Below are 24,390 nucleotides of genomic sequence, written 5' to 3'. Positions count from 1 at the left end.
TATCAGGTCGAACAGCACCAGAGCCACAGTGTGGCCAGAATCAGTAAACATTAAAATATCATTAAAAACCCTTAATAAAGCTGAGTCAGTACTGTGGAGGTTCTTAAAACCAGACAGAAGAACCTCAGGGATCTCATGCTCATCCAAAAATGTTTTCAGCTGATTGAAAACAATTTTCTCCAAAATTTTGGACAACAACGGGAGCTTGGAAATGGGGCAAAATTAGAAGGATCATTAGGATTAAGGCCAGGCTTTTGAGTTAATGGCTGAACAACAGCATGTTTGAAACTTGCAGGCACCACCCCATTCACCAAGCATCCATCAACACAATACAAAACAAAGGGTGCTATTGTGGGAAACATCTTTGAATGGGAGCTGGGAAATGGGATCAAAGGGTGAACCAGCGGGCTTCATTTGACTGACCACCTTTTCCAAATAAAAGAGTGTCACAGGCTCAAAACTGACATAATAAGGCTGTACATGTGACATAGTCACAGATGCCAACAGATGGAGGGCTGATAAGGGCCCGAGTGGTCAAAACCTTATTTATGAAAAAGTTCAAGAAGTTTTCACACACTGCTTGTGTCGCTTCTAGGTTATTGGATTGAGGAGCATTAAGAGCAGCATTCACCAAATAAAAATAACCCAAGGGTTTTCCCCGTTGGATGTAACCATTACAGCAAAATATATAGCCTTGGTAGATTTCACACTTTTCTGATAGTCATGCAAACTGTCCTTTAACATTTGAAAGGAAACTTGCAATTTATCCCTTTCCACCTTTGCTAAGCTCTCCTGCACTCACTTCAAGCAGCGTGAGGTGGACTCATTAAGCCATGGTTCAGACCTAGGTTTGGCACGCCTAGCTTTTAGAGGAGCCACATTGTCCAAAATTGATAGACAAGTTGAGTCAAAACGAATGGAAAACTCTTCAAAATCACAAGCAAGGCAAGAACGATCATTTGCCAATAGTGACTGGTCAAAAGCCACGGAGAACTGATCAGCAGTGAAGAGTTCATCACACAACAACGGCAAGAGTTTGGTTAGATTTGAGAAGGCCTGGTTGTGGAGGGCTTTGTAGGTGAGGCAGACAATCTTGAACATAATGTGTGGAATATGTCCAAACCGCTGTCTGAGGCTAAAAGGAGATCATTGGTTTCTTTTACTAGGGCAGTTTCTGTGCTATAATGGGTTCTAAAGCCAGACTGAAAGCATAGTCACATAGTTGACTTTTTTTTTTAAAGGATTTTGGAAACAAAACTAAGGTTTGATATTGGTCTATAATTGATTAAATCGCTTGGATCAAGGACAGGCTTTTTAAGGAGAGGTTTAATTACAGCGGTCTTAAAAGCCTGTAGCACAGAACCTGTTACTAGAGCTTTATTGATCTAGTTCACATATCAGTGCTAATCAGTGGAAACACATTATTATTTTCCACCTGGGTAAAATAAAATAAAGAAATAACATACAAAAGAAATATAATATATTCTACCCAGGACCCAAGCCTGCACAATGAGTTAGCATCAAGCTTTCTGTTTATTTTTTTTACTTACAGTGCAGCAGATAGTCTCTCTCTTATTCTGAAAGTAGATTTGCTTTTTACCCTGAGGCTATTGCCCAGATTCTCTCTTTCTAAATGAAGACTCTTAAACCGGAACACGATTGAAGTTAGATTAGTTGTGAAAATGCCAGTGCAATATCATATTTACTGGGCTCATCCATGCTGTGTGTGCAACAAAAGCTAACACCAGGAGGAAACACTTGTCGTTGTTCTTTCTGAACATTTAGGTTCATCAATTCAATACTACTGTGTGTGGGTATCCTGGATCTGCTTCCACATCTGGACACAAAAGAAAGAAAAAAAAAGGATTTCCAACACGTCTTCAAGCCCAACACACGGCTGAATCCAAAATAAACTCCTGGAGACAAAGAAAAATCTTTAGGCAATGCTCCACGTATCACAATGTTGCATTTGTAGTTTTTTTTGTTCGACTTGCATAACAATCTTTCCTGGGCTGACTATTGCTCTGCTATTTTTTAATGGTTTACATCTCAGTGAATACATTTTGAGTTCAGGTGTTTGTAATGGCCCTTTTCTTCTTGTGACAGACAGGACCCCGAAGGAATGATTTGTCATGTCCCCTGAGTGAGCTGGGACATGCTCCCGGACACCTTCAAACATGTGATAAGCAGGTATGTGTTTATACTGGATCATTTTATTGAATTGCTATAAAATATGGTACAAGTTCTTGTTTTTTTCTTGCACATCTAAAATGAGAGGTTTAGTGTTTGTGGATGGAATCAATAGTATTTCTGCTATGATTCATGTTTTTTTTTTTTTACTTTTTCTAAAAACTATTGTTTCATTATAATTTTACATGTTTGAAATAAAGACATCAATCCATCTTCTCTATACTTCACTGGACAAAAGAAACTTCTCAAACTATTTCTTAAATAATAAAAAAATCCAAAGCTTTAAAAACAACTAAAATTTTGTTTTTGTTTCGCTAGATATCTGTGAGAACAAGAAAATCCTTCGAAACTCAACCTAAAAATGCTAATAAAATGAGTTGGCATGGGTATAATATGTGTAATTACAGCAAACCATAAATCACTCACTCACTGCATCTGCTTGCGTGGACCTGCACATCATCTATCTCCACCCCTGCTCCATAAACCTGTGTCCTACTGTAAACTTGCCTCTGCCTGCACCGACTGACCTACAGGCCAACATAAACACTTCCATCCAGGATCCCAATTCACGTGAGACCTTGTTTACAAAACCCTCGCATGGGCATGACCAGCAGCACTTCAGTGGACCAGAAAAATCAAACAAACTGCCAATCCAAATGAGAAAATTAGACGTTTCTCAACAGGTTGGCCTTTTTCCAAAAAAAAAAAGCCTTTCCAAGATTTTCCTCGATGGCTAAAGGGGCTTCTGGGAATCTATTGGGATTGAACTGATGTGTCAATTAAGGGGTGCAGGCATTAAAATGCTGAGCATTGCTAAAAAAGCGATGTAACAATTTAACACATGTAAAAACATCATGTGGAGTAGCAGAAAACGTGCACTGAGAGCGAGATATCCAAAAATGAAAATATTTGACGACGAATCGTGGCAGGGGCACTGTGTGGAGTAAATATCATAAAGAAATACTAACACTGACATGAGCGTCGAACTGGGGGACAAGGCAGGGGGAGCACTAAGAAGTCTGTTTTATATGTATATATATATATATATATATATATATATACAGTATGTATACTTTATATGCACTGTAAAGTGTCTGAGTGTCTCAAAAAGCTCTTTTAAATAAAATGTATTATCTTTATACGCATATGAAAATGCATTTTAAATATTTTTTTGATTATTTCACCGTCCCCACAGTCCAGTTCAAGGAAGTGTTCGTCATGTGAAGGGACAGCGGTCAGGTCCAGCTGGGAGCCCCAGCTGGCACCAGGCTCCACTGTTGACTCCACAAAGACCCCCTCCTCCTCTCCCACTGTAACGGCGGCACCGTGTGAAGGGAGATAGGGGTCATGTAACGTAACAACCCTGGATCAATCTGTCACTGAGAATGTTCATGTATATACTATTTAATTTAAATGTTTACCTGCACTACTGCACTATTATTATTATTATTATTATCTTATCTTGTTATATTATTTTATTTAGTTTTGCACATATTAGTCGAACTACTGTTTATATTTTTTTCTAGTTAGTTGTTATTTAATGTTTTCACTATTGGAGAATTCACCAAGTCAAATTCCTCGTGTGTATAATTTACATAACTTGGCCAATAAAGTTGATTCTATTCTATATTCTATATGTCCAGACAAGCTAGCCTGGCATGTTAGCCGTCTGCGGAGACTCTTGACCGTGAACGCCGCACAGTGTTGACATGAGCTGGGGAAGTTGATTGCAAGCTGGGCATGTTCCAGCCCCAGGCAGCCCGAGCAGACCTGGTGTGGATCTCTGCTCGATACCTTATTCCCGCAGCAACAGAGTCGGGCTCCAGAGTCTCCGAACCCTCTGGAGTGAGGGGCTTTGGCAGTTAGCTGGTGTGCTAACCGAGGAAAAACCAAGTCGTTAACTGGTGTGCTAACGTCCGGCGCCCAACAGCCGTGGTGGGGCGTCGAGAATAGTGCTGACCGAGCCTGGAGGGCAAGGGAAGCTCTGGTCAATCTGGTGTGACCTACAAAGCAAAAAGCCATCCAAAGCTAGTAGCACCAAGCGACCGAAAGCTAAATAAGATCTGTATGCGGACATTTAAGCTAGCTTGCACAGGGCACGATATATGCTCCGAGGGAGAAGAGGTGTTTGAATGACATTGTATTGTCCGCCTGCGCTACTTATGGTAGGTGGGACTACCTGTGGCGGACGGGTATGTTTCACCAGTCAGTCAGGATTGGCGTAATTGGATAATTGCTTCTGAGGGCTGCAGCAGGGGCGTGTAACCCATAGTGAGACATCGAACAAAATATTATAAAAGAGACATTATATTATTTTGATTGCAATTAACTACGTGCGCTCTCACGCATTTAAATGCTGGAACATTCATTTTGCATGTCAAATCTTAATTGGAAATAAAATCATTAAAAAGAAATATTTTGAAGACTACATTTTGCTGCCACCAAGTTTTTAGTATGTATTCGAATCCTTCTAGATTACCTTTTTATTAACCAGATAAAACTTTTTTTAGACGCTAAATTGGAGCAAAAGTATGTCACAAACACAATATTCAATAAATCACTAAAATATAGTAAAAAATATTTATAAAACACAATCAGTGGATATGGAGTCATTCTGTTATTGTGAAGAAAAAAAGAAAGCTTATATAATAATGCAAGAATACTACAGATTCTAGGTGAAAAAAAAACATGAAAAGCTGCTCCAATATTAGCCTGAACTCATACGTCTTCCTCAGGCTGCATAAACAAAGAAGAAGAAAGTAGAGTTACCATGGTGACTTGGCAGATTAGGATTAGCCGAGCTCTGAAAACCTGGAACAATCAGATGGTCGGGTCTGCGTGAAGAAGTGTGCTCCATCCTTTCCTAGAGAAGATTACAGAGAAAAGTACAAATCTGTAGGTTGCTAACATGGTATATTTGGGTATTTCAGAGAGGGGAGGGTCACCAGCCTTTCTGAAACTGTGAGATACTTAATAGGTACAATATAGTCTGAAGAGCAATGTTACTACATTTTCACTTTAATTAGAAGGTAAGATAATAAAGAAGGCTCGCAGTAACTTAAAAAGGTAGGTTTAAACATGAAACACTTTATTTCTCCTAATTTATGCAACAGTTTAGTTTTCATTACATTTGATTAAAAAAAAATCCACCTTGCAATTTTAAAAATATTTCATATATATATATATATATATATATATATATCATGCTATATATTATACCACTACCCATACACCAGATCTGCAACGCACATTGGTCACAATGTTTCAGTGAAAATAAACATTTGAAGATGGTTAATTTAATACAAAACTTTATCAGCAGTATTTGACTTTATTAAATACCAACTACATCTCTCACATTTATTTATCTATTTAAAAAAAATCTGATTTTAGATGGAGCTCATTGGTGACTAGAGCTCCTGAGGGCACCTTACATGGTCTATGCGGGCTACCTGGTGCCCGCGGGCACCGTATTAAAGACCCATGCTCTATGCTATTTTCATAGAGTTGAGAAGGTCAGACTTTGGGGAAGCTTATGTCTCTGCTCTCCAGTAACCAACTCAGATGTTCAGACTGAAGATACTTTAACCCTCCAGGAATAGTAATCGAATTACCCTCTTTGACCTTTTCACTTTCTGACAGTCGCGCTGTTTATCCTATTTGAAACTCTCTCAAACATGTCTATATGATCTATGGATTTTAGGATATGACCATTTTATTGCATCTGAAAATGCATCTAGACAGGTCCTTCACACTCTTTAATTGAAGCTGCCTCAAGGCATAAAAGCTGAAGAGGAGAAAAGGAGGGAGAAAAAAAAAAAAAAAAAATCAAGAACGTTTTAATCTTCCCTTTTCTAGGTAAGAGAAGAACGAGCAAATGTTTTTCCAAGAACCGCTTGTGGCCAGAGATCCTGTTGTGCAAGCATACACACACACACACACACGCGCACGCACACACACACACACACACAAGCTGCAAGCACGTATACACTTGCAGCTCCATTCTGTGCTTCGAAAACATCCATAAATGCCCAGAGAAAGATTTATAGCTCTGAGAAGCAGCTGCAGCCAAAAGCTTTCCAAGGAAGGCCAACTGGTTGCAGGGCCAGTAGACTGACAGAAGTCTGCTAGCTTCTTCTGGGGTTAAGCTATAACAGTTTAGCTGCCATATTACCTACTAAATACATATTCATGTAATAAACCTGCAAGACACAAGGAAGGTTTAGCCTTGTTGAAGAAGGGAAGAACTGAATCTAGGCACAAAACCTAAAATCTTACCTGTTAGCTTAGGTTAGAAACAGTTGGTTACTCACCATCCTTTAATATATAGAATCAACCGATATGCGAGTCAGGCATTTTAGGGAGGGAATTCAGGTGAAGGCGACATCCATTACTGAGTCTCAAATTGATTTGACTTGAGGAACGTCCACAAAAGTTGGACCAGCCTGTAAACTGATTTCCCCCCTTTTTTGGGGGGGAGGTATGATTCTGAACCTAGACTGTGAAGTGAGAGTGGAGCAGAAATGTAGTTTTAGAGGCTGAATTGACTTGTACTCAGACCATGTAAAAGCTCCAAAAATATGCCTTCATGTATGGGTTAGAATAAACAATGCTGTGTAATAACCTCAGGGTGGGACCCTCAGGGTACCTCACCATACGATACAACGCTCACGTTAACGATTATCTCACGATATGACAATACTGCGATTATCAATATATTGGTCAGAAATCAATCTACGATAATCTATGACATAACAAGAAAAAGATTAAGTGAAAAAATACAATTTTTATTTTCTATCTCTGAAAGACAATAAATTGAAAAAGTGTCCTATGAACAGTGAAACTATTTTAGTGCAACATTTCTGTAAATAAGTGTCAACATACCAATGTAAACAAATAAGTATCTCCAATAGTGATTTCTGTAAACAAAAAATAGGATCTTTCTTACCAGTGACACTATTATAGTGCAATATTCCAGTAAACAAAATATTGGTTCCTTCAACAGTGACAAAATTCCTGTGAAGACGTACCTGCACATTTTAGTGAAAAAGCAGAAAAGGTTTTGAAAAAAAAATAAATCAAAATTTTAAAATTAAAAAAAGAAAAAAATCGATACTTAGCGGAAACATATTGATAATCGATCGTGTGGAAAAATATTGTGATATATATCGCCGTATCGAGATATAGTCACACTCCTACGAAACACAAAGTAAGAATTTTCTAACATTCCACACTACAAAGTAAGTAATTATTATCTTTTTATTAAAGTAAAAATAAAAAAAAACGTATGATTCATGCTGATATCGGATCAATATCGGTATCGGCCGATATGTAAGGCTGCAAAATCGGTATCATATCGGGAATGAAAAAGTTGTATCTGGACATCGATAATTCTATTTCATTGTATCAATTTAATTGTCCTTAGAGTCAGCAAAGGCAGACAAGAGTGACCTAGAGTTTCAAACTGTTTGACATATAAGGGTTGCCCTCTGCAAGACATCCCATAACTACTCTTGACATCTCTTTCATTATCAGCAGACTTCTTTCCCTCAGCCCACAGCACTGTCATCCATGCATTTCAACATAGTTTCTCTCAAAGCGTCATAACACTGCACTTCCTCGAAAGTTCAAACATGACAGTGTACTCATTGCGAGCACACCCACTGACCTCTGACCTCCGTGAATAACACAGAGGGATAATAAACAGTGTTCTCATACAGGAATGATTTGTTCGGGAACAAATGGTACAAATACTGACACTTGGGAGGAGACATTCATTCTCTCTGCTCTTCCTATTGGTTATAGCTGTAGCTCAGCTGAGCTTCAAGTCTTTGGAATGTTCATGCTCTGGAGAGATTGGGCATGTGTGTGTGTGTGTGTGTGTGTGCATGTGTGTTTCTATGAAATGCAGACTCATCATGCATGGAGATAGAGAGAGAGAGTGAGAGAGATAAGTAGGAGAAAAGAAAAATGGAGAATCTGTGAGTAGTTAATCTGAGACATCTATGGCAAGGATCCAAAGCTGTCACTGATAGACAAGCTTGTACACAAAGTGTCCCTTCAGACACACACTGAAGAGATGATTTTTGGAAAGCCGCCCAGTCTCTCCAACATACCCAGCGTTATGTATAACGTTATGCAAGTGTCCATGAACAAGGACTCATTTGCTTCAGGTCCATATGCACAAAAACCTCCAGCCCATGCATAGAGATGAACTCTACAGATGAGTTTGTGTGTGTCATGTCAACGGACACGTTTTGTCTCACACACACACACACACACACACACACACACACACACACACACACACACACACACACACACACACACACACACACACACACACACACACACACACACACACACACACACACACACACACACACACACACACACACACACACACACACAAATGGAGCAATGTTGTAACCCACTTCTCCTTGTCTCACTATCAAGCTGAGACTTTTTCTCTCTGCTCAATGTAGGGGAGGAGGAATGTTGTTTTTGGATTCAATTCACTATTCACTGCAGTCTTGCTGCTGAAAAACCTTTTCCTGGAAGCTAACGTGAACCAATCTAACTTAATGTCAACTGAACGAGGCCTGAGCAGTCCCACGGTTTAGAGAGTCGCAGGAAGATGCATTTTTCTACTCCTGCTTAATAAGGCAGCCGAGGCTGCGTCACCTCCAAACGGTTCCAGTGAGACGTCACACAATCAATCCTTTTGCTTTCAGCCCTGCCACACAACAAAGTGCACATTTCTGTTTTTGTTGTTTGTTTTAGAATGCTATTTATAGACCTCCATGGAGCTCTGTGGCCAAATTCTTTGGGTTACTGGAGGGTTGGAGTGGAGAAAATCCTAGCTGAGAAACAAAAGGTTCATTCTGCAGGATTTGGACTGTGGATGTGGCTCTGTTGAGTTGTATACTCTGTACACTGATGTCATTCTGTGTCCATATACACAAGCATTTAATTACAGGTCATTCTCAACATCAGGCTGAGATCATTTCTCCATATAAATGAGAGCGAGGAAACAATTACCACTTGGCTATTAATTGGATGAATTTTCAAACCAAGATTAATGAGAAATTAAAAGCAACACTAATATTTTAGGTCGTAATATCAAATCAAGCGCATTAACCAGGGTTGGGGTCAATACATTTTAAAATTGTTTTTTTTCCATTCAAATCAAAATTGCAATTACGTCATAAATGTAATTAATTCTCAACGTGATTACAATTATAATTGAACCCAACCTTGGCATTAACATGTGACTTGTAGGGTGCGTCCTAATAGTGGTAAAAGTGAAACTTTCAAAACCAAAGTTACCTAAAGGCAGGCGTACACTGTGCGATTTTTGGCCCATTTTGAGCCAATTTTTGACTCGTGCGACTTTTTTGTGGGATCGTGCGAGTCTCTGCTGGATCGTGTGTCGTGCATCGTGTAGTATACATGGGGTCACGAGAAGCGATTAACACCTCACGACCAGCTCCCGATCAGCAATCGTAGGGTCGTAAGGATTTCAAACATGTTTGAAATCCAGTCGCTCCTCGTGAGGGTATCTCACAGTTGAAGCAGTGCCACAGACCCGCTTACCGTAAACGCTCGCACTGCACATGCGCGAACACCGTAGGACCGCTGTAAAATTGACAGACTGTACTGCCCACGTCTGTTTGCCTTCTTTTCTTTTTTAAAGCTCTTTTTGCTGAGATTTGCGAGTGTCTCTCCACTTCCGGGTTTTTCTTCTTTGTCTGTTTTAATGGCTGTTTTAGTGAGCTGCGCACATTCGGGCTCTGCGTCTGAGTCGCACACTTTTGAGCTGGAGCTGAGTGCAACAATTGAAAAAAAAAAAAATCGCACAGCCTTATCCCAGCCTTAATGCTGCCAGTTATTACCCATTTTTAGTTTGTTCTCATAGGGAAAGTTGTGGAAAAGCTTAGTTTGTTACACATACAATGTTTATTTCCTAGTCCAATAATAAAATAAATGATATATACTGTAAGCTTCTCACTTTTTTCCACAACCCACATAGAGTGTAATCTGTTAAGTCCTTCCAGCATGTTTTGTGTAGTTTTTTGGCACTGTGCTCTGCATTAGGGTGATGCTTATGAAGCATGAGGAGCATGTTGTCAGGTTGAATGAATGAGGACTCCTCTCAGTGCTTTTGTTACCTCTGTGTTTTCACCACAACTCCCACCACAGGGTGAGGGAGATGTGGTCTCTTTTTCGAGTGAATCGAATCCATCATCAGCCCTGCCTGCCACCTAAGTCATGTCCAATGTGGGTTATTTTGTCATCTTTGCCCAGTGTTCTGATCTTTGACCTTGTATTGATTCAGTCTCTCACCAGCCACTGTGTTGGGTAAACACTTATTCTCCTCACCCTGCTGCAGGTCAGGACCAGTATTATCTCCTCCCTCTGCAGCTTCTTTTACAATATTTCTGTAACTTTGCTGTAATCATTCTTAGAGCTCTGACTTCTGCTGCTGTCTCCAAGGTTGGCAGCTGAATGAAACTTGTTTTCTGAACCCCTACATCAATGATAATGTCAGTAGCTGTGTTTCCATTACAGATTTTCGCAAAAAAACCCCCAATATTTCTAAATGTCGACAACGTATAACCGAGCTTTGAAAGTGTTTCCATTGCAGGGTATTTTGGGCTGGTGCCTCGTAACTCCTGTGAAATCTCATCCTGCGAGACTTCTCTACCGGAGGATGGACGCTCCAAACCTCCTTATAACACAGTATTCCTTTGTTATTTCACATCTAATGTGCCAGTCATAATTTTCAAGTATAATTCTAAGAAATGTCCCTTCCTTTTCTGTTTACATGTACCGTGCCATGTGTTTTCAGAGAGAAGTGGTCATGTGACCATGTACATTGCGTCATGTGACCAGGTACATTGCGTCCTGTGACCAGGTACATTGCGTCACATGGCCATGTACGTCGCGTTCTATGACGTGTATTTGCGGAAAGAGTGTTTCCATAGCGCTTTTGAGACACATTTCAATATTGAAACGTCTGAAATTCCTCCTCACGAAAGCGTAAAGACGTTTTTGCCATATTTCAGTATTCTACAGCTAGTGTTCGGTAATCTTAGTCTATTTGGTTGTGACTGACACTTCTTTGGCCTTAAGTCTATCTGTTCATTGGACCCCAGTTTGTGGCCGAGTCTTCTCTTAATGTCGTTGATCGTCTGACTTCACTCTTCTTTCTAGTCCCTGGTGGGTTTAGCTCACTGCAGTTTCTAGCCGTCACTGTTTTTCTGTGTAGTTGTTGTTACTGTGCTCCATAATCTGTAGCCTATCTCAGTTTAGACCAGGAAGATGTTTAGGATTGTGCAAGTCTGGAATCAAACCCTTGATCTTCTTGCAGAGGCAGTCTCAGCATGATAACACACGATAAAAAATAGGAGTCTTTATTATTAAGTAGGGGTTTTTTTGTTCAAAAATTGAAATCTTTACCTGGTAGTTTGAGTGACGTAGAAAGTAGTCAGGACATCCTGCCAAGGCCATGGTGTCGCCCCAGTGTTCCTTCAACAGGAAAATACCTTTCGGTCTCACAAGTACTCTACAATAGAGGAAGAACACACATCAGAATAAAGAACATACTCAATTAGAAGACAATAAATCACAATGAATAGTAGTTTGGGTTATCAAAAACCACAAACCAACACAGAAAATAGGTTTACCGTCTAATCTACAAGAATAGATTCCAATACCTTGCTCTCACCCGGAGAGAAAACATTGCTGAGCAAATGTACATACATGGATGAACATGATCCTACTGATTTCAGGGTAAACACTATGCACACGCCAACAATGATGCCCAGGGCTTAAATCATAATGCAACACCCTCTCCAAACTAAAAGCACATGACTTCTGATCACCTGCAGACTAAGGGCGCGCTCACACCTGTGAATCCTAGAACATTTTGCTTGGAGAGTCCGCTTCATTTGGGACGGTGTAAACAAGCAAACGAATTCTAGAGCGGATTAGGCAGGTGAATTTTGGAGCGATTGTTTTGGCTGGACTCGCAGCATTTTCAATCAAATTCTAAAGCACGGGTCACCAACCTTTCTGAAACTGTGAGCTACTTCATAGGTACTGTATAGTCCGAAGGGCTACTAGTTAGAAAATAACTTCTTAAATACTAAATGTTCATAGTTTCACTTTAACTAGAGGGTAAGATATTAAGGAAGGTTGGCAGTAACTTCAAAAAATAGGACATGTTTAAGTTTCAACATGCGACACTATTTTCCTATTTTACTAGCTACTAGCAAACAACTTTTAACTCTTCGTATAAAATGTAACATTTGTAAGATGTAACAATTGTCATATTTCGAAAATCCACCTGTTTTTAAAAATATATTCTTATATATATAACAAACCACAACCCATACACCAATTCTGCAACACTTGAAAACATTTGCACAATGTTTCAATGAAAATAAACTTTTAAATAATGGTTAATTTGTTACTAAAACATTATCACGTGCGGCAGTATTTAATTCTAATCAGAACTACATATGTCACATGTATTTATTTATCGAGCAAAATGAGGGTGATAAAATTAACAGCTGTTTTCCTCACATTCGGCCTGAGTCCAGGACTGTAACGGTGTGAAAGGAAAGGAGAAGCAGGAAGTGAAAATAACTATGTGGTTTGGGCTTCTTTAGAGCAGGGGTCCTCAACTGGTCTCACCCTGGGACCCACATTTTACCACGGTCATTAAATCATGACCCAGTTTTTTAATTCAACCTAAAATAGCGGTTGAAAACACATTTTAAAACATAAATCTATATATTTTCCTGTGTAACATGCATTTCACAGCATGACTGTCAAAATAAAATACAAGTCCAACATGAACGATAATAAAGGGTCCATGTTAAGCTAAATCAATTTTTCTGTGCTTTAAATAGGGATGTAACGATTAATCGTAAGGCAGTTAAAAATCGATTCATAGGTATCACGGTTGATATCGATTTTCTGAAAATTGAATCGCAGTATTTTTTTTAACCAGCAGAGGGCGCTATCCACAAGTGTAGGCGGCGGGCGGAGTCTGCTAATACTTTCTTTCTGGCCGCCTTCTACTCATAAAAATGTTAATAAATGATTCATTACCCCTTTAGCACCGAAAGAATATCTGTAATATTACTTGAATATCTGTAAAAGTCACGTTTTTCTATTAGCTCTGTCTGCTAGCATAGCTTCTCTTCTTCACTGCAAGACATCTGCATGCCAACCGACCACTGTATTACCAGCGCCCTCTGCTGGTCCAATCAAATATGACGTAAATCATTGCAATCACGGTTTTAATTTAATTGTTTAATTGTTAAGGCACAAAATACATTTTCAGTTGCACTTTTAAAAAGAAAAATAACTATTATGCAGTTTTACATTGTTTATTATAGAACCAGAATTTAAATTAATCGGCTTCATTTTCATTTGTATTATTCCTTTATTTATTTAATTCAAGATTTATTTTTAGTTAAATTGCATTGGTTTGAATAGTTTATCAAGGAATTCTTTTGACAATGAAAAATAAAAGGAAAATAGTACCGTATTTTCTAGTTTTTTTCCCAAAAAAAAAATTTGTCTAGAGTCCCATTTTGTAAAATAAATCGTGAGAGAATCGTATCGTGAACCCAGTATCGTGAATCGAATCATATCGGGAGTTGAGTGAATCGTTACATCCCTAGCTTTAAACATAATAAAAGTGCTATTTGGGCTTCAAACACATGCCCAAAGTGTTTTTTTCATTGATTCCCTCAATCATTAGTTAGAGGGTGATTTGCTCCATTCTTACTGCAGGGCGAGCCCAAACAACTCGCTCCAATTTGATGAAGGCGTTCCCACGAAGGTGAGCAGTCTTATATATGTATTTTCTACAGTCCATGTATGTACCGGCAAACGCCCCGCCCCCACGCTCTGTTTTGTATTTATAAAGCAGCACGGGCTCGGCTACTGAGTGGGTGGGAGGAGGGCAGGCCGTCCTCTAGCCCTATGTCACCGTGTGGGGAGGAGGAAGTCAATGTCCGGTCTATAGGCACGCCCAGTCATGAATATGCATAAGTAGGCCGCAAATCAGCCTGTTTGTGCATAGTTGCTCAGAAAGTGACTTTTCAGAGGTTAAAACTCTGGAAAACAGGCGAGTTTGGGAAAAAAAACCTCAAATACTATGTTTTTGTGGTTCTTAGAACAAATGGAGATGGGTAAAAAATAACATGACATGGGACCTTTAAGTATTAATTTATTTTTGACCAGCTGTCCGCGACCCACTTTTGGGTCCCGACCCACCAGTTGAGAATCACTGCCTTAGAGTATGCAGTCTACATTGAGTAAGCAGTGGGAGGTTTAATCGATGTATTGTCACTGAAAATAACCTTCAAATTTAAATTGTTGTTCCATCTTCCCAGCATGCCTCTGTTATGCAAGTCTCTATAAAACAAATACGACATACCCCCCCCTTCTCATTCACCTCAATAATTACCGTTTCCACTGGGGCTCTGCTCTGCTATCTTTAGGTCGTCCTGCTCACAGAAATTGCATCACTAAATTCTCAACTGAACATTTCACGAGTAACTGCTGTCTCTATAAAGAAAAGCACAAAAAACCATATGAACAGTTTGTGTACTTCGAGAGGAGCAGAAAGGAAACGACTGTGTCCTGCCCTGTAGATCTGCCACTTTTGTGGAGATTATTGTGATTCAACCATGGATAATTTCAATATTTACATATGAAATACGATCTACAGCCGCTCTGTCTACAGTGTACACCTGCACAATTAATGAAATTTTAATCATGATTACAATTTTGGCCTGTACGTTTAACCTGATCGTCTGCAATTTTTACATTTATAATGCGAGCTCTGCTGCATATCTATCGAACTTGCTCAACCCCAGTAGTCAGTCAACCACCGGGGGCGAACACATGATTAAGGCTTCATTAAACTACCTTAATAACAAGTGAGCAACATTGAGAGAATAAAGTGCAGCATTGCTTTCTTTTTTTTTTTTTTTCTTTACTTGCAACATGTTGATATGCTCTGTGGTCAGCCAAGTATGTTAACCATAAGCACCGCCCCCTCTCTGCTTCAGCTGTCAGCTCACTCAGCTGGGATGAAGCCAGGTAGAAATAAAACATAGATCCATCATATAGATGTCAGTATATCCCTCTCCCTCCTTGTTTTTCCTCTGAGCTTCTCTCACACAGAATGGATAAAATATCATACCTGACCTTAGCGTGACGGAACCAGACCGGTCAGCCTGGGTTTGGACATATATATAGGTCACGTCAGCTGCGCGCGCTTGTTGTTCCATGTGTGTCGCACTGGGGAACACAACCTGTGTGACTCTCAGCAACAAGTTGACATGATGATACTATGCCAACTTAACATGGCGGTGAAAGACAGGCAAAAAAACTGGATAGGTTTGCGGTTTTTTTGAGGTGGGGACATGTCCCCATGATATCAGTACATAATTAGTTAGTATTCATTAATTAATTAATCCAGTGGACACTCGAGAGAGAAAATGTTGACAGGCTGGTGTTTCTTGCTTAAAATCTATAGGCTTAAGCTTAAAGCTGCTATCCGGAGTTTCTGAGTAACATCTCGATGTCCCGCCCTAAACCGCTTCACTTCCTCCCCCTGCCTCTGCCAATCTACCAGAAGCAAGAAACTACTGTATTATTTTCCTTTTATTTTTCATTGTCAAAAGAATCCCTTGATAAACTATTCAAAACAATGCAATTAAACTAAAAATAAATCTTGAATGAAATAAATAAAGGAATAATACAAATGAAGAAGAAGCCTGTTAATTTAAATTCTGGTTCTATAGTAAACAATGCAAAACTGCATAATAGTTCCTTTTCTTTTTAAAAGTGCAACTGAAAATGTATTTTGTGCCTTAACAATTGGACTTAAACAGTTGATTTACGTCAGATATTTGTTTGGACCAGCAGAGGGCGCTGGTAACCCAGTGGTCGGTTGGCATGCAGAAATTCTTGCAGTGAAGAAGAGATGCAATGCTAGCAGACAGAGCTAATGGAAAAACGTGGGTTTTACAGATATTCACGTAAAATTACAGATATTCTTTCGGTGCTAAAGGGGAAAGGAATCATTTATGAACATGTTTAAGAGTAGAATGCGGCCAGAAAGAAAGTAGTAGCATTTTCCGCCCGCCGCGTACAATGCTGGACAAGAGACGGGATAAATATATAGCGTTCAAAAAAAGTACTGCGATTCAATTTTCAAAGTATCGATGTCAATTGATGAATCGATTTTTAACTGCCTTACGATTAATCGTTACATCCCTAACTCTAAACTGTTCACATATTGTTTTTAAAAAACAGATGTTCTCTTTAACAGCATGAATAATTGTGAATAATAATCGTGATTAAAATATTGATCCATATTATTGTGATTATCATTTTGGCTACAATCGTGCAGCCCTGCTAGCGCCTGAAGAAAGCTAGAGATAGGCACCAGAAGTCCACCGCAAACCTGAGGGAGTTAGCAGGGTCGGAAAATAGATGGATGGAGGAAAATATGATCACGGACACGAGAGTATTTTATTTTGAAAATAAACCTGATATTTTATTTGTGTCTGTGCATGACCTCCCGGCCCGCACAAGCTCATTTTTGCTGAATTTATCCGCGATGCTCCGATGTCCGGCAAAAATGAAACCTCTGCGCACGTGTTGCAGAGGGCGCCGGACTCGTTCCGGAGCCGTGACACAGAGCATCCAAAGGCATTGGAAACTGACACATTATCGGCTCCGTCGCTGTGCCACAGCAGAACCGCAGCCATTACATATCCACCGGTAACTGGGGGCCACTAGCCAGCTATATGTTCATCAGTGACACATGATCCATGTCAGACATGATGAAATCTAAAAAGAAAGGAAAGATGCTGCTCAGGAAGATTTGTCCACATTAAGTCAAAGCTAATAAAGCTCTACGACAGTATGTCTACTCTACATACATTGTGATGCAGTCAGACAGCTTTCCCTCTTTTAATGGAGAAGGACTCATGTGCTTATTTTTCCATTTCACAGTTGGAACTGATTGAAGGATATGAAATAATCGGCATTACAGGCAATCGTGGCTGCAGAAAAATGACGGCCTCGAGTCTGGGAGTTAGTTAAATAAGAAAAACAATCAGATAATTTCATTCACCTGTCGGTATTTGAAGCAACAGTTGGACTGCATTGGTGTCGTGACATCAAATACATACACTGGTCTTTTATTATGACTCAAGTTGAAGCTGCACACAGCGGTAGAAAGATGGAAAACAGAACGTGCAGCTCAAAATGAAGACTATCAGTGACTGAAAGAGGCGGGAAGGACAAACTGATAGTGTCCATCATGTCTTTATCTGTCTAAGTATCTACACTAGACTACATTGCATTTATACCAGTAACTTGTCAGCTATTTTCGCAGCTGTGGTTGAATAAATGTCTGAAAGGGTAAGTGTTTTATGGCAGTTCTTTATCTCTTCGGCTTATCAATGGAAGACATTTGAAGACTTCTATGATCTTGACTGGAATCACCATCTAAAAGCGGCACCATTGAGGCACTTTCTCTTCTATTTGAAGGTAAATGGAGCAGGATGTAACTGGAGCATTTCCTCTTTACATCATCAACAACAGAACACATAAAATAAATACATCACATCATTTTGATCATTATTTTTAACCTTATATTGCATATGTGCACTTCAGTTTATTTTGTGTTATTATGTTCAAAACCTTACTAAAACGTTCAAAGTAATCTAATCATGAAATACTATTATTGCATGTTTGAGACCAAAAACATTATCGACCTGTGGCAAAGACAAGAAAAATGAATTATCCTATACACTTGAGCTAGATTATTCTCATCTTTAATCTTTTACATTGTGGTTTCTGGGCATTGCTTTGATTTATGATCTCATTAAAACCCTATTTAAAACTCAGTGAAACACGTGATCAACCACAATTGATGACCATTCCTTGCTTGGACCCACTCCAAACTCAACACTTTGTGCTAAATGAGCATTTGACATTCAGTTTAGAAGCTGCACAACATTATAGAGCAGTAGCACAGGGTTTCTCAAATGGGGTACGTGTACCCCTAGGGTTACGCAATGGCACTACAAGGGGTACTTGAGAGAGAGAGAGAGAGAGAGAGAGAGAGAGAGAGAGAGGACAAATTATGGTTGTTATAGGTTGTTTATTTTTAGTTAAAAATGATAATCGTAATAATGATGATGGAAATGATCTTGATTAGAACATGAACTGAAAATACCAGGGGTGAATTGGAGAGGGACCGGAAATAATAAAAACTGCAGCAATAACTCTATTTAGAAGGCACAAAATACTGTTGCATTCCACTTATTTACAAATATAGAGTCTTTAAAATGTGTGTTATCACTCATTCATTCCATCATTATGCTCTGTAGTTGTTTTTTCAAAGTATTCTGAGCAAAATCTAGTAGGACGAAGGGGGTACTTGCTTCAGAAATAAGAGAAAGGGGGTACTTGAGCCAAAACAAACTTCTAGAACTACTGCAGTAGTCTGTGCATACATGCACGTCGCATGTCAAAGGCAACACATCTAGAACATGGTTATTTACGACTCTGTTAATGTTCTACAATTTTGCAGAAACACAACACGTTTCCTGAGAGTTGCAATACTTGTGAAACACAGAGGCAGCGAGCACTCCCTACAGAAACACACACACGGTGCACTCACGGTATAGAGGAACAGGACGCAGCTCCACAGCGAGTCCTGCACGCGTAAAGACGCAGCGCACGGTGGGCTTCGACCCTCCTCCTCCTCCTCCTCCTCCTCCTCCTCTTCTTCTGGCTTTCAGCGCAAACTGTTTCAACCTTCACACACAAACACACTCATCCACTGAGGAGGAATGGAGAAACTCTCTCTGGTGGCGTGTAGTCCTCACCTTACGTCCGCTCGCGCACGCACGCACGTAGATCGCGCACCAACCAGCTGACTGTGTGAAAGGAAAGCCTCTCTCCGCCCCGCCCCTCCGCGCTCTGCACACTGAGCTAAAGGAAACCACTGTCACTCACTGTCCCCATACATTATACAGCCATTAACAGGGGTGAAAGTCATGGATAACAAGTACTCACGTTACTATAATAACAGGGTGACCAGATTTTTAAAACTCAAAAGAAAATACTGTTTTTGCATATGCTTTTATTTGTAATGAAAAAAGGTCACACAGACATTTCCTTTTTTTTTTACTTGTCTGCACATGCTGTCAAAGGTCAACACAGAAGTGCAATCATCATGAGACAGCAATGCATGTTTTGTCATTGCAATAAAATAAATTGATTTATTTTAAAATAAATTGATTTATTTTATTGCTTAATTGTGACCATCACCAGCCCTCCCTAAGGAAGGGTAAGAAATCTTTTATTGCAGGGAGGATATAAAAAGGGAGAGCAGTGTTACACCTAAGTGGAGGGGGAGGGGAAAGGGACCAGGGAGGAGAGACTCAAGGTAGGACAAATTACATGTCCTATTCCTTCCTTTTGGATGAAATGTATTATTGCAACGGCTGAACTAAAAATTGAAGTGGCCATCAGTAAAAAATAAATAAAAAATAAATATATATATATATATATATATTTTTTTTTTTTTTATTTTTATTTTTTTTATATATATATATATATATATATATATATATATATATATATATATATATATATTAGTGATGTAACGATTAATCGTAAGGCAGTTAAAAATCGATTCATAGGTACCACGGTTCACATCGATGCTCTGAAAATTGAATCGCAGTACTTTTTTTAACCAGCAGAGGGCGCTATATATTAATCCTTCCAGAAGCGGACGTGACGGGCGGAATCTGCTACTATTTTCTTTCTGGCCGCCATTTACTGTTAAACATGCTCATAAATAATTCTTTACTCCTTTAGCACCAAAAGTATATCTGTAATATTACGTGAATATCTGTAAAAGTCATGTCTTTCTATTAACTCTGTCTGCTAGCATAGCTTCTCTTCTTCACTGGTGGAATAACTGCATGCCAACCGACTACTGGGTTACCAGCGCCCTCTGCTGGTCTAAACAAATATCTGACGTAAATACAGTAAAATGACTTTTTTTTTTTTTTTTTTTTTTTTAAAGTCCAATCGTTAAGGCACAAAATACATTTTCAGTTGCACTTTTAAAAAGAAAAATAACTATTATATATATAACATTTGTATTATTCCTTTATTTATTTCATTCAAGATTTATTTTTAGTTAAATTGCATCATTTTGAATAGTTTATCAAGGGATTCTTTTGACAATGAAAAATAAAAGGAAAATAGTACAGTATTTTCCCCAAAAAAATAAAGTAATATTTTTCAGTCATTTGTCAACATTCCCATATTGTAAAATAAATCGTGAGAAAATCGTATCGTGAACCCAGAATCGTGAATCGAATCGTATCGGGAGTTGAGTGAATCGTTACATCCCTAATATATATATATATATATATATATATATATATACTTTTGCAGTATGATGAAGATTCATTCAATCTCTCCAAATATAAATTCTAAAATCCTTGTTTTCATCTGTAAGCAAGTTACAATAGGATCAATGTGATCTTTGTGGTCAATGTGAGAACCTTTGCTTTAGCTCAGGCAGATAAAGTAGATTGTCATCAGCAAACTCCTTCATGGAAATCGTGGCAAGATTTATAACCAAAAATAAACATGGGGGTGAGAGTCACGAGTAACTTTTACTTTATCATGTAATATTTAATTGAGCTACTTTTCACTTTACTTGTACTTGAGTACAATTTCATTGAAGTAACAGCACTTCTACTTGAGTAGAATACATCAGTACATTTTTCACCTCTGGCCATTAATCAAACCATTATATTTACAGTCAATCACAGTGAGCTTTTAAATTCTTTCAGTGTGTTGATAATTCTGAAAAAGTTAGTAGTCCTGTTGAGAGTGTTTTCATTTTTCTGCTCGTGTTCTGTGGCAGGTCTAAAATGTTTACCTGCTGCACTGCCTGCAGTCTTTGCAACAATGTCAAATTTGATCACATATTTTCACCAGCACACAAACAAACAGCTAACCTTAGTGCCTATGGGCATGACGCAGCCATAACACAGGAGTTAAAAATAACAAAGCCTGATAAGGTTTCTATCAGGATACAATGGGTACAGAGGCTTTATCTGGTTGAATGTCTCTCTGGTTTAACTCAGGTGGATGTTCAAGCAGCCTGGTTAGTAACTTTGTGTCATTTTTTGTGCGTGGCAACACAATTTTTCTTAACATAATAGTGTAGAAGGGAATGGCTTTTTTCATGCTGCTTGGCGTTTGGGACCAAATGCAAATGTGAATTTTTGTTGTGCTGTGCGGCACAAATTTGTGTGGAGCTGCTGGGAATAAATTGCAAACCAATGTGTCAATTGGATTTCAAACCCAAACCATAAATGAAATATTCTAATAAAATGCAAAAAATGACTTCCAATCCAAACACACGAGTTTGAAAGTTGTGTCCCACTGCACGAAAAGAAAGTGGAAATTGTGTTGGCACCCACAAAATTAGAAACATTCCTTCTTTTCATGACAGTGTAATGTTTCCCCGTGTGAACAGATTGATGTATTCGTAATTTGGCCACCAAACATTTTCAGCCAAAAATGGCCCAAAAGTGCATTGTCGGTTTTTGGCCAAAAGGCTTTTAACGCCGAAACAATCCAGCTGGAAGCTGAATGTTGTGATGATGCGAGTAATAACGGTTCTGGCAGTACATCTGGACACTGGCTATTATTTTTTTTTAGAACTGATTTATTCTTTGAAACATTACTATTTATTTATGCTTTTAGTGAGGTTAGTACACATTTTACATCCCTATGTATGAGCAAACTTGTCAACCCTTTTTTGAGTTGAAGATACTTCATATGAATATGTTCAAAATGCTTTAAAGGAACAGTTGCGGACAATAACATGGCAGATTTCCAAACACCTATCTTTATGAACCTATCACCCTTTACTGTTGTTGACATTTGAGGTTCATCGTAGCACAGCATTTTCTCACCAAGCTTATCGTTTTTTTTAACAAAGCTTAGCTTGAGGTAGGGCTAGGCCACTTTGCCTAAAAAAAAAATTCTCCAATTTTTTAAAGAAAAATTCGAGTTTCGATTATTTATTTTTTTAATGCACTTAAAAATGACTGCAAACATCAGATATATTGTCAAAAGTGTAACTTTATTGCTGTGATTGTCCTCAAGAGTTAAAATGCATAGAACAATCCCAAAATAAAAAGTAAATGAGGCTCTGTCATTCAACAACTTCAAGCTTTAACCCAGGTTTAAGCAAAAGTGCGACAGCAAACAGTAGCTTAAATTCTACAGCATATAACATTACAATTAAAAAAATATGAAAATCTTCCCTTAGCATCTCAGCATAGTGCCTGTGGCACACATATAGCCTGCTCAAAGGGTAAACAAAGAGGGGGCTGGCTCACATCAGAAATCGAAAGAGTCCGAAAAAATTGTAGTGGGAAACAAATAAAATAAATACAAAATAAAAAAATAAAACATTTTTTTATTATTATTTCTTAAACTTGAATTTGCAAATATAGTGCTTTTTCAGAAACCTGCTTTTTCTGTAATTCTTCTTATCCCGTCTGAGCCCACAGTTCAAAGTTTGACTGCGTGTGATTGCATTTATGTGTTAGTCCCATGATGGTGGTGGCAAGTTCAGGATTCAACCTGCTTGTTGTCCTGTATTAGGTGATATAAACACAAGCTAAACATGGACGGATGGATGGAGAGACAAAAGTCTACACACAAGTTTATTCTTCTTTTCATGGGAAGTTAAACACTTCAACAAGGGCCCATGAGATTAAGTCCATCGGGGCCTTTGTTGTACATTATGTGCATTATAAAAAATATTTTTTTTTCATATCAGAATCAGAATTCCTTTATTAATCCCAGGGGGAAATTGCTTTTGTTACAGCCACAGTACACATCACAAATAAAAGAATAAAAACGTTAACAAAGACAAAAGAAATAATAAACAATAAATAAGTGTATAATTAAGTAAAAGACAGTTAAAAATAGGGATCAGAAACACACACATTACAGTAGTAGAAAAAAGTAGGATAGATAATAATAATAATAATAATAATAATAATAATAATAATAATAATAATAATAATAATAATAATAATATACAGATATATACCAATATGATTCAGATATTTACAAAAATAATACAAATATACAAATGTGATTTAGATATGTACAACAATCAAGCTGTGAAGTTACAGAGATATGAAAATATCTTGAAATTACTTTTGCCTTTACTGCATAATAACTACACTGTTTCGAAATCTTGGCCGTCACGTCAATATATGAATACAATCATATACAATTATGTATGTTTAGCTGATGACCGTCTTTAAACACCTATAAACAGTAGTCAACATTTGAGAGGAGCCGTCTGGAAAAATAGAGGTATGTATTACAGCATCATATTGAAGCTTTTGGAAAATGCAAACACATTGACTTCTCAGAATGGCCGCAAGCTGTGAAGGTTGCGGCCCCGTTCGGCACGGTGACCGCCTTATCCCACAGCTCTGTTTGTTTGCATGTATTTGTCATGTGTAAAAGAGTAACGCAATTCAGCAATGGCAACAACATTGAGCTTCCTTATGAACTAGGTCAGAAGAGAAAACATGTGGAAGCGCAGTGTTTGGGATTCACAAAAGAGACGAGGCTGTTACATAAAGGTTCCACTGACCCTTGTTGGGAAATATTAAGCCATCCCAGATGTTGAGTCTCTGCAGGCCATGGGAGGTCAAAGTAGATACACACCAATGCATACCAACACCACAGGCTAAATTGCCTCCAGTTGTAAATACAGATACAGTACGTGATGTCTGACAGGCTACGGAGACATCAAAGCACTACCCGGTGTGACTGTGTGTTTAAATGTTTGAGAAGATGATGTCCTTAATGGTTGTGTCACAAACCAGATATGTTGTGTCTTTTGAAACCTCAGAGCTTCAAACTGTAAACACATCTGAGTCAGGCCACATGGAATAAGGTCATCTTGACATTGTGAGTCCGAGCAAGTGTGTCATTTCTTCCAGAGTTAGAATGATTATGTGCTCAGCGTGTTTCACACATGATTCATCATGTGTTGGTGGGTGCGTCTGGGTGGACGTGTCC

The 24,390-nt window shown here is 38.6% G+C and overlaps 1 protein-coding gene across 2 annotated transcripts in view; it reads right to left on the bottom strand.

The window, feature by feature from the left end:
• The window catches only part of LOC114471874 (growth factor receptor-bound protein 10-like), a 107,473-nt gene that overhangs the window by 53,967 nt on the left and 29,116 nt on the right, over positions 1-24,390 (bottom strand). The window contains exons 1-3 of one of the 2 annotated variants that reach the window (XM_028460850.1): positions 18,920-19,149; positions 11,650-11,755; positions 4,960-5,053 (exon numbers count right to left, since the gene is read on the bottom strand). In XM_028460850.1, coding sequence (XP_028316651.1) covers positions 4,960-5,053; positions 11,650-11,700 — 145 coding nt within the window. In that variant the 5' untranslated portion in view covers positions 11,701-11,755; positions 18,920-19,149. Of the gene's footprint in view, positions 1-4,959; positions 5,054-11,649; positions 11,756-18,919; positions 19,150-24,390 lie in introns of those variants that run through there. The other variant, XM_028460851.1, reaches the window with a different exon arrangement.

Source organism: Gouania willdenowi, chromosome 11 (genome assembly GCF_900634775.1).
Source record: "Gouania willdenowi chromosome 11, fGouWil2.1, whole genome shotgun sequence".
NCBI classification, from domain to species: Eukaryota; Metazoa; Chordata; class Actinopteri; order Blenniiformes; family Gobiesocidae; genus Gouania; species Gouania willdenowi.
The sequence above is the reverse complement of the archived record's forward strand: the minus strand, read 5'-3'. Positions and strand labels throughout refer to the sequence as shown.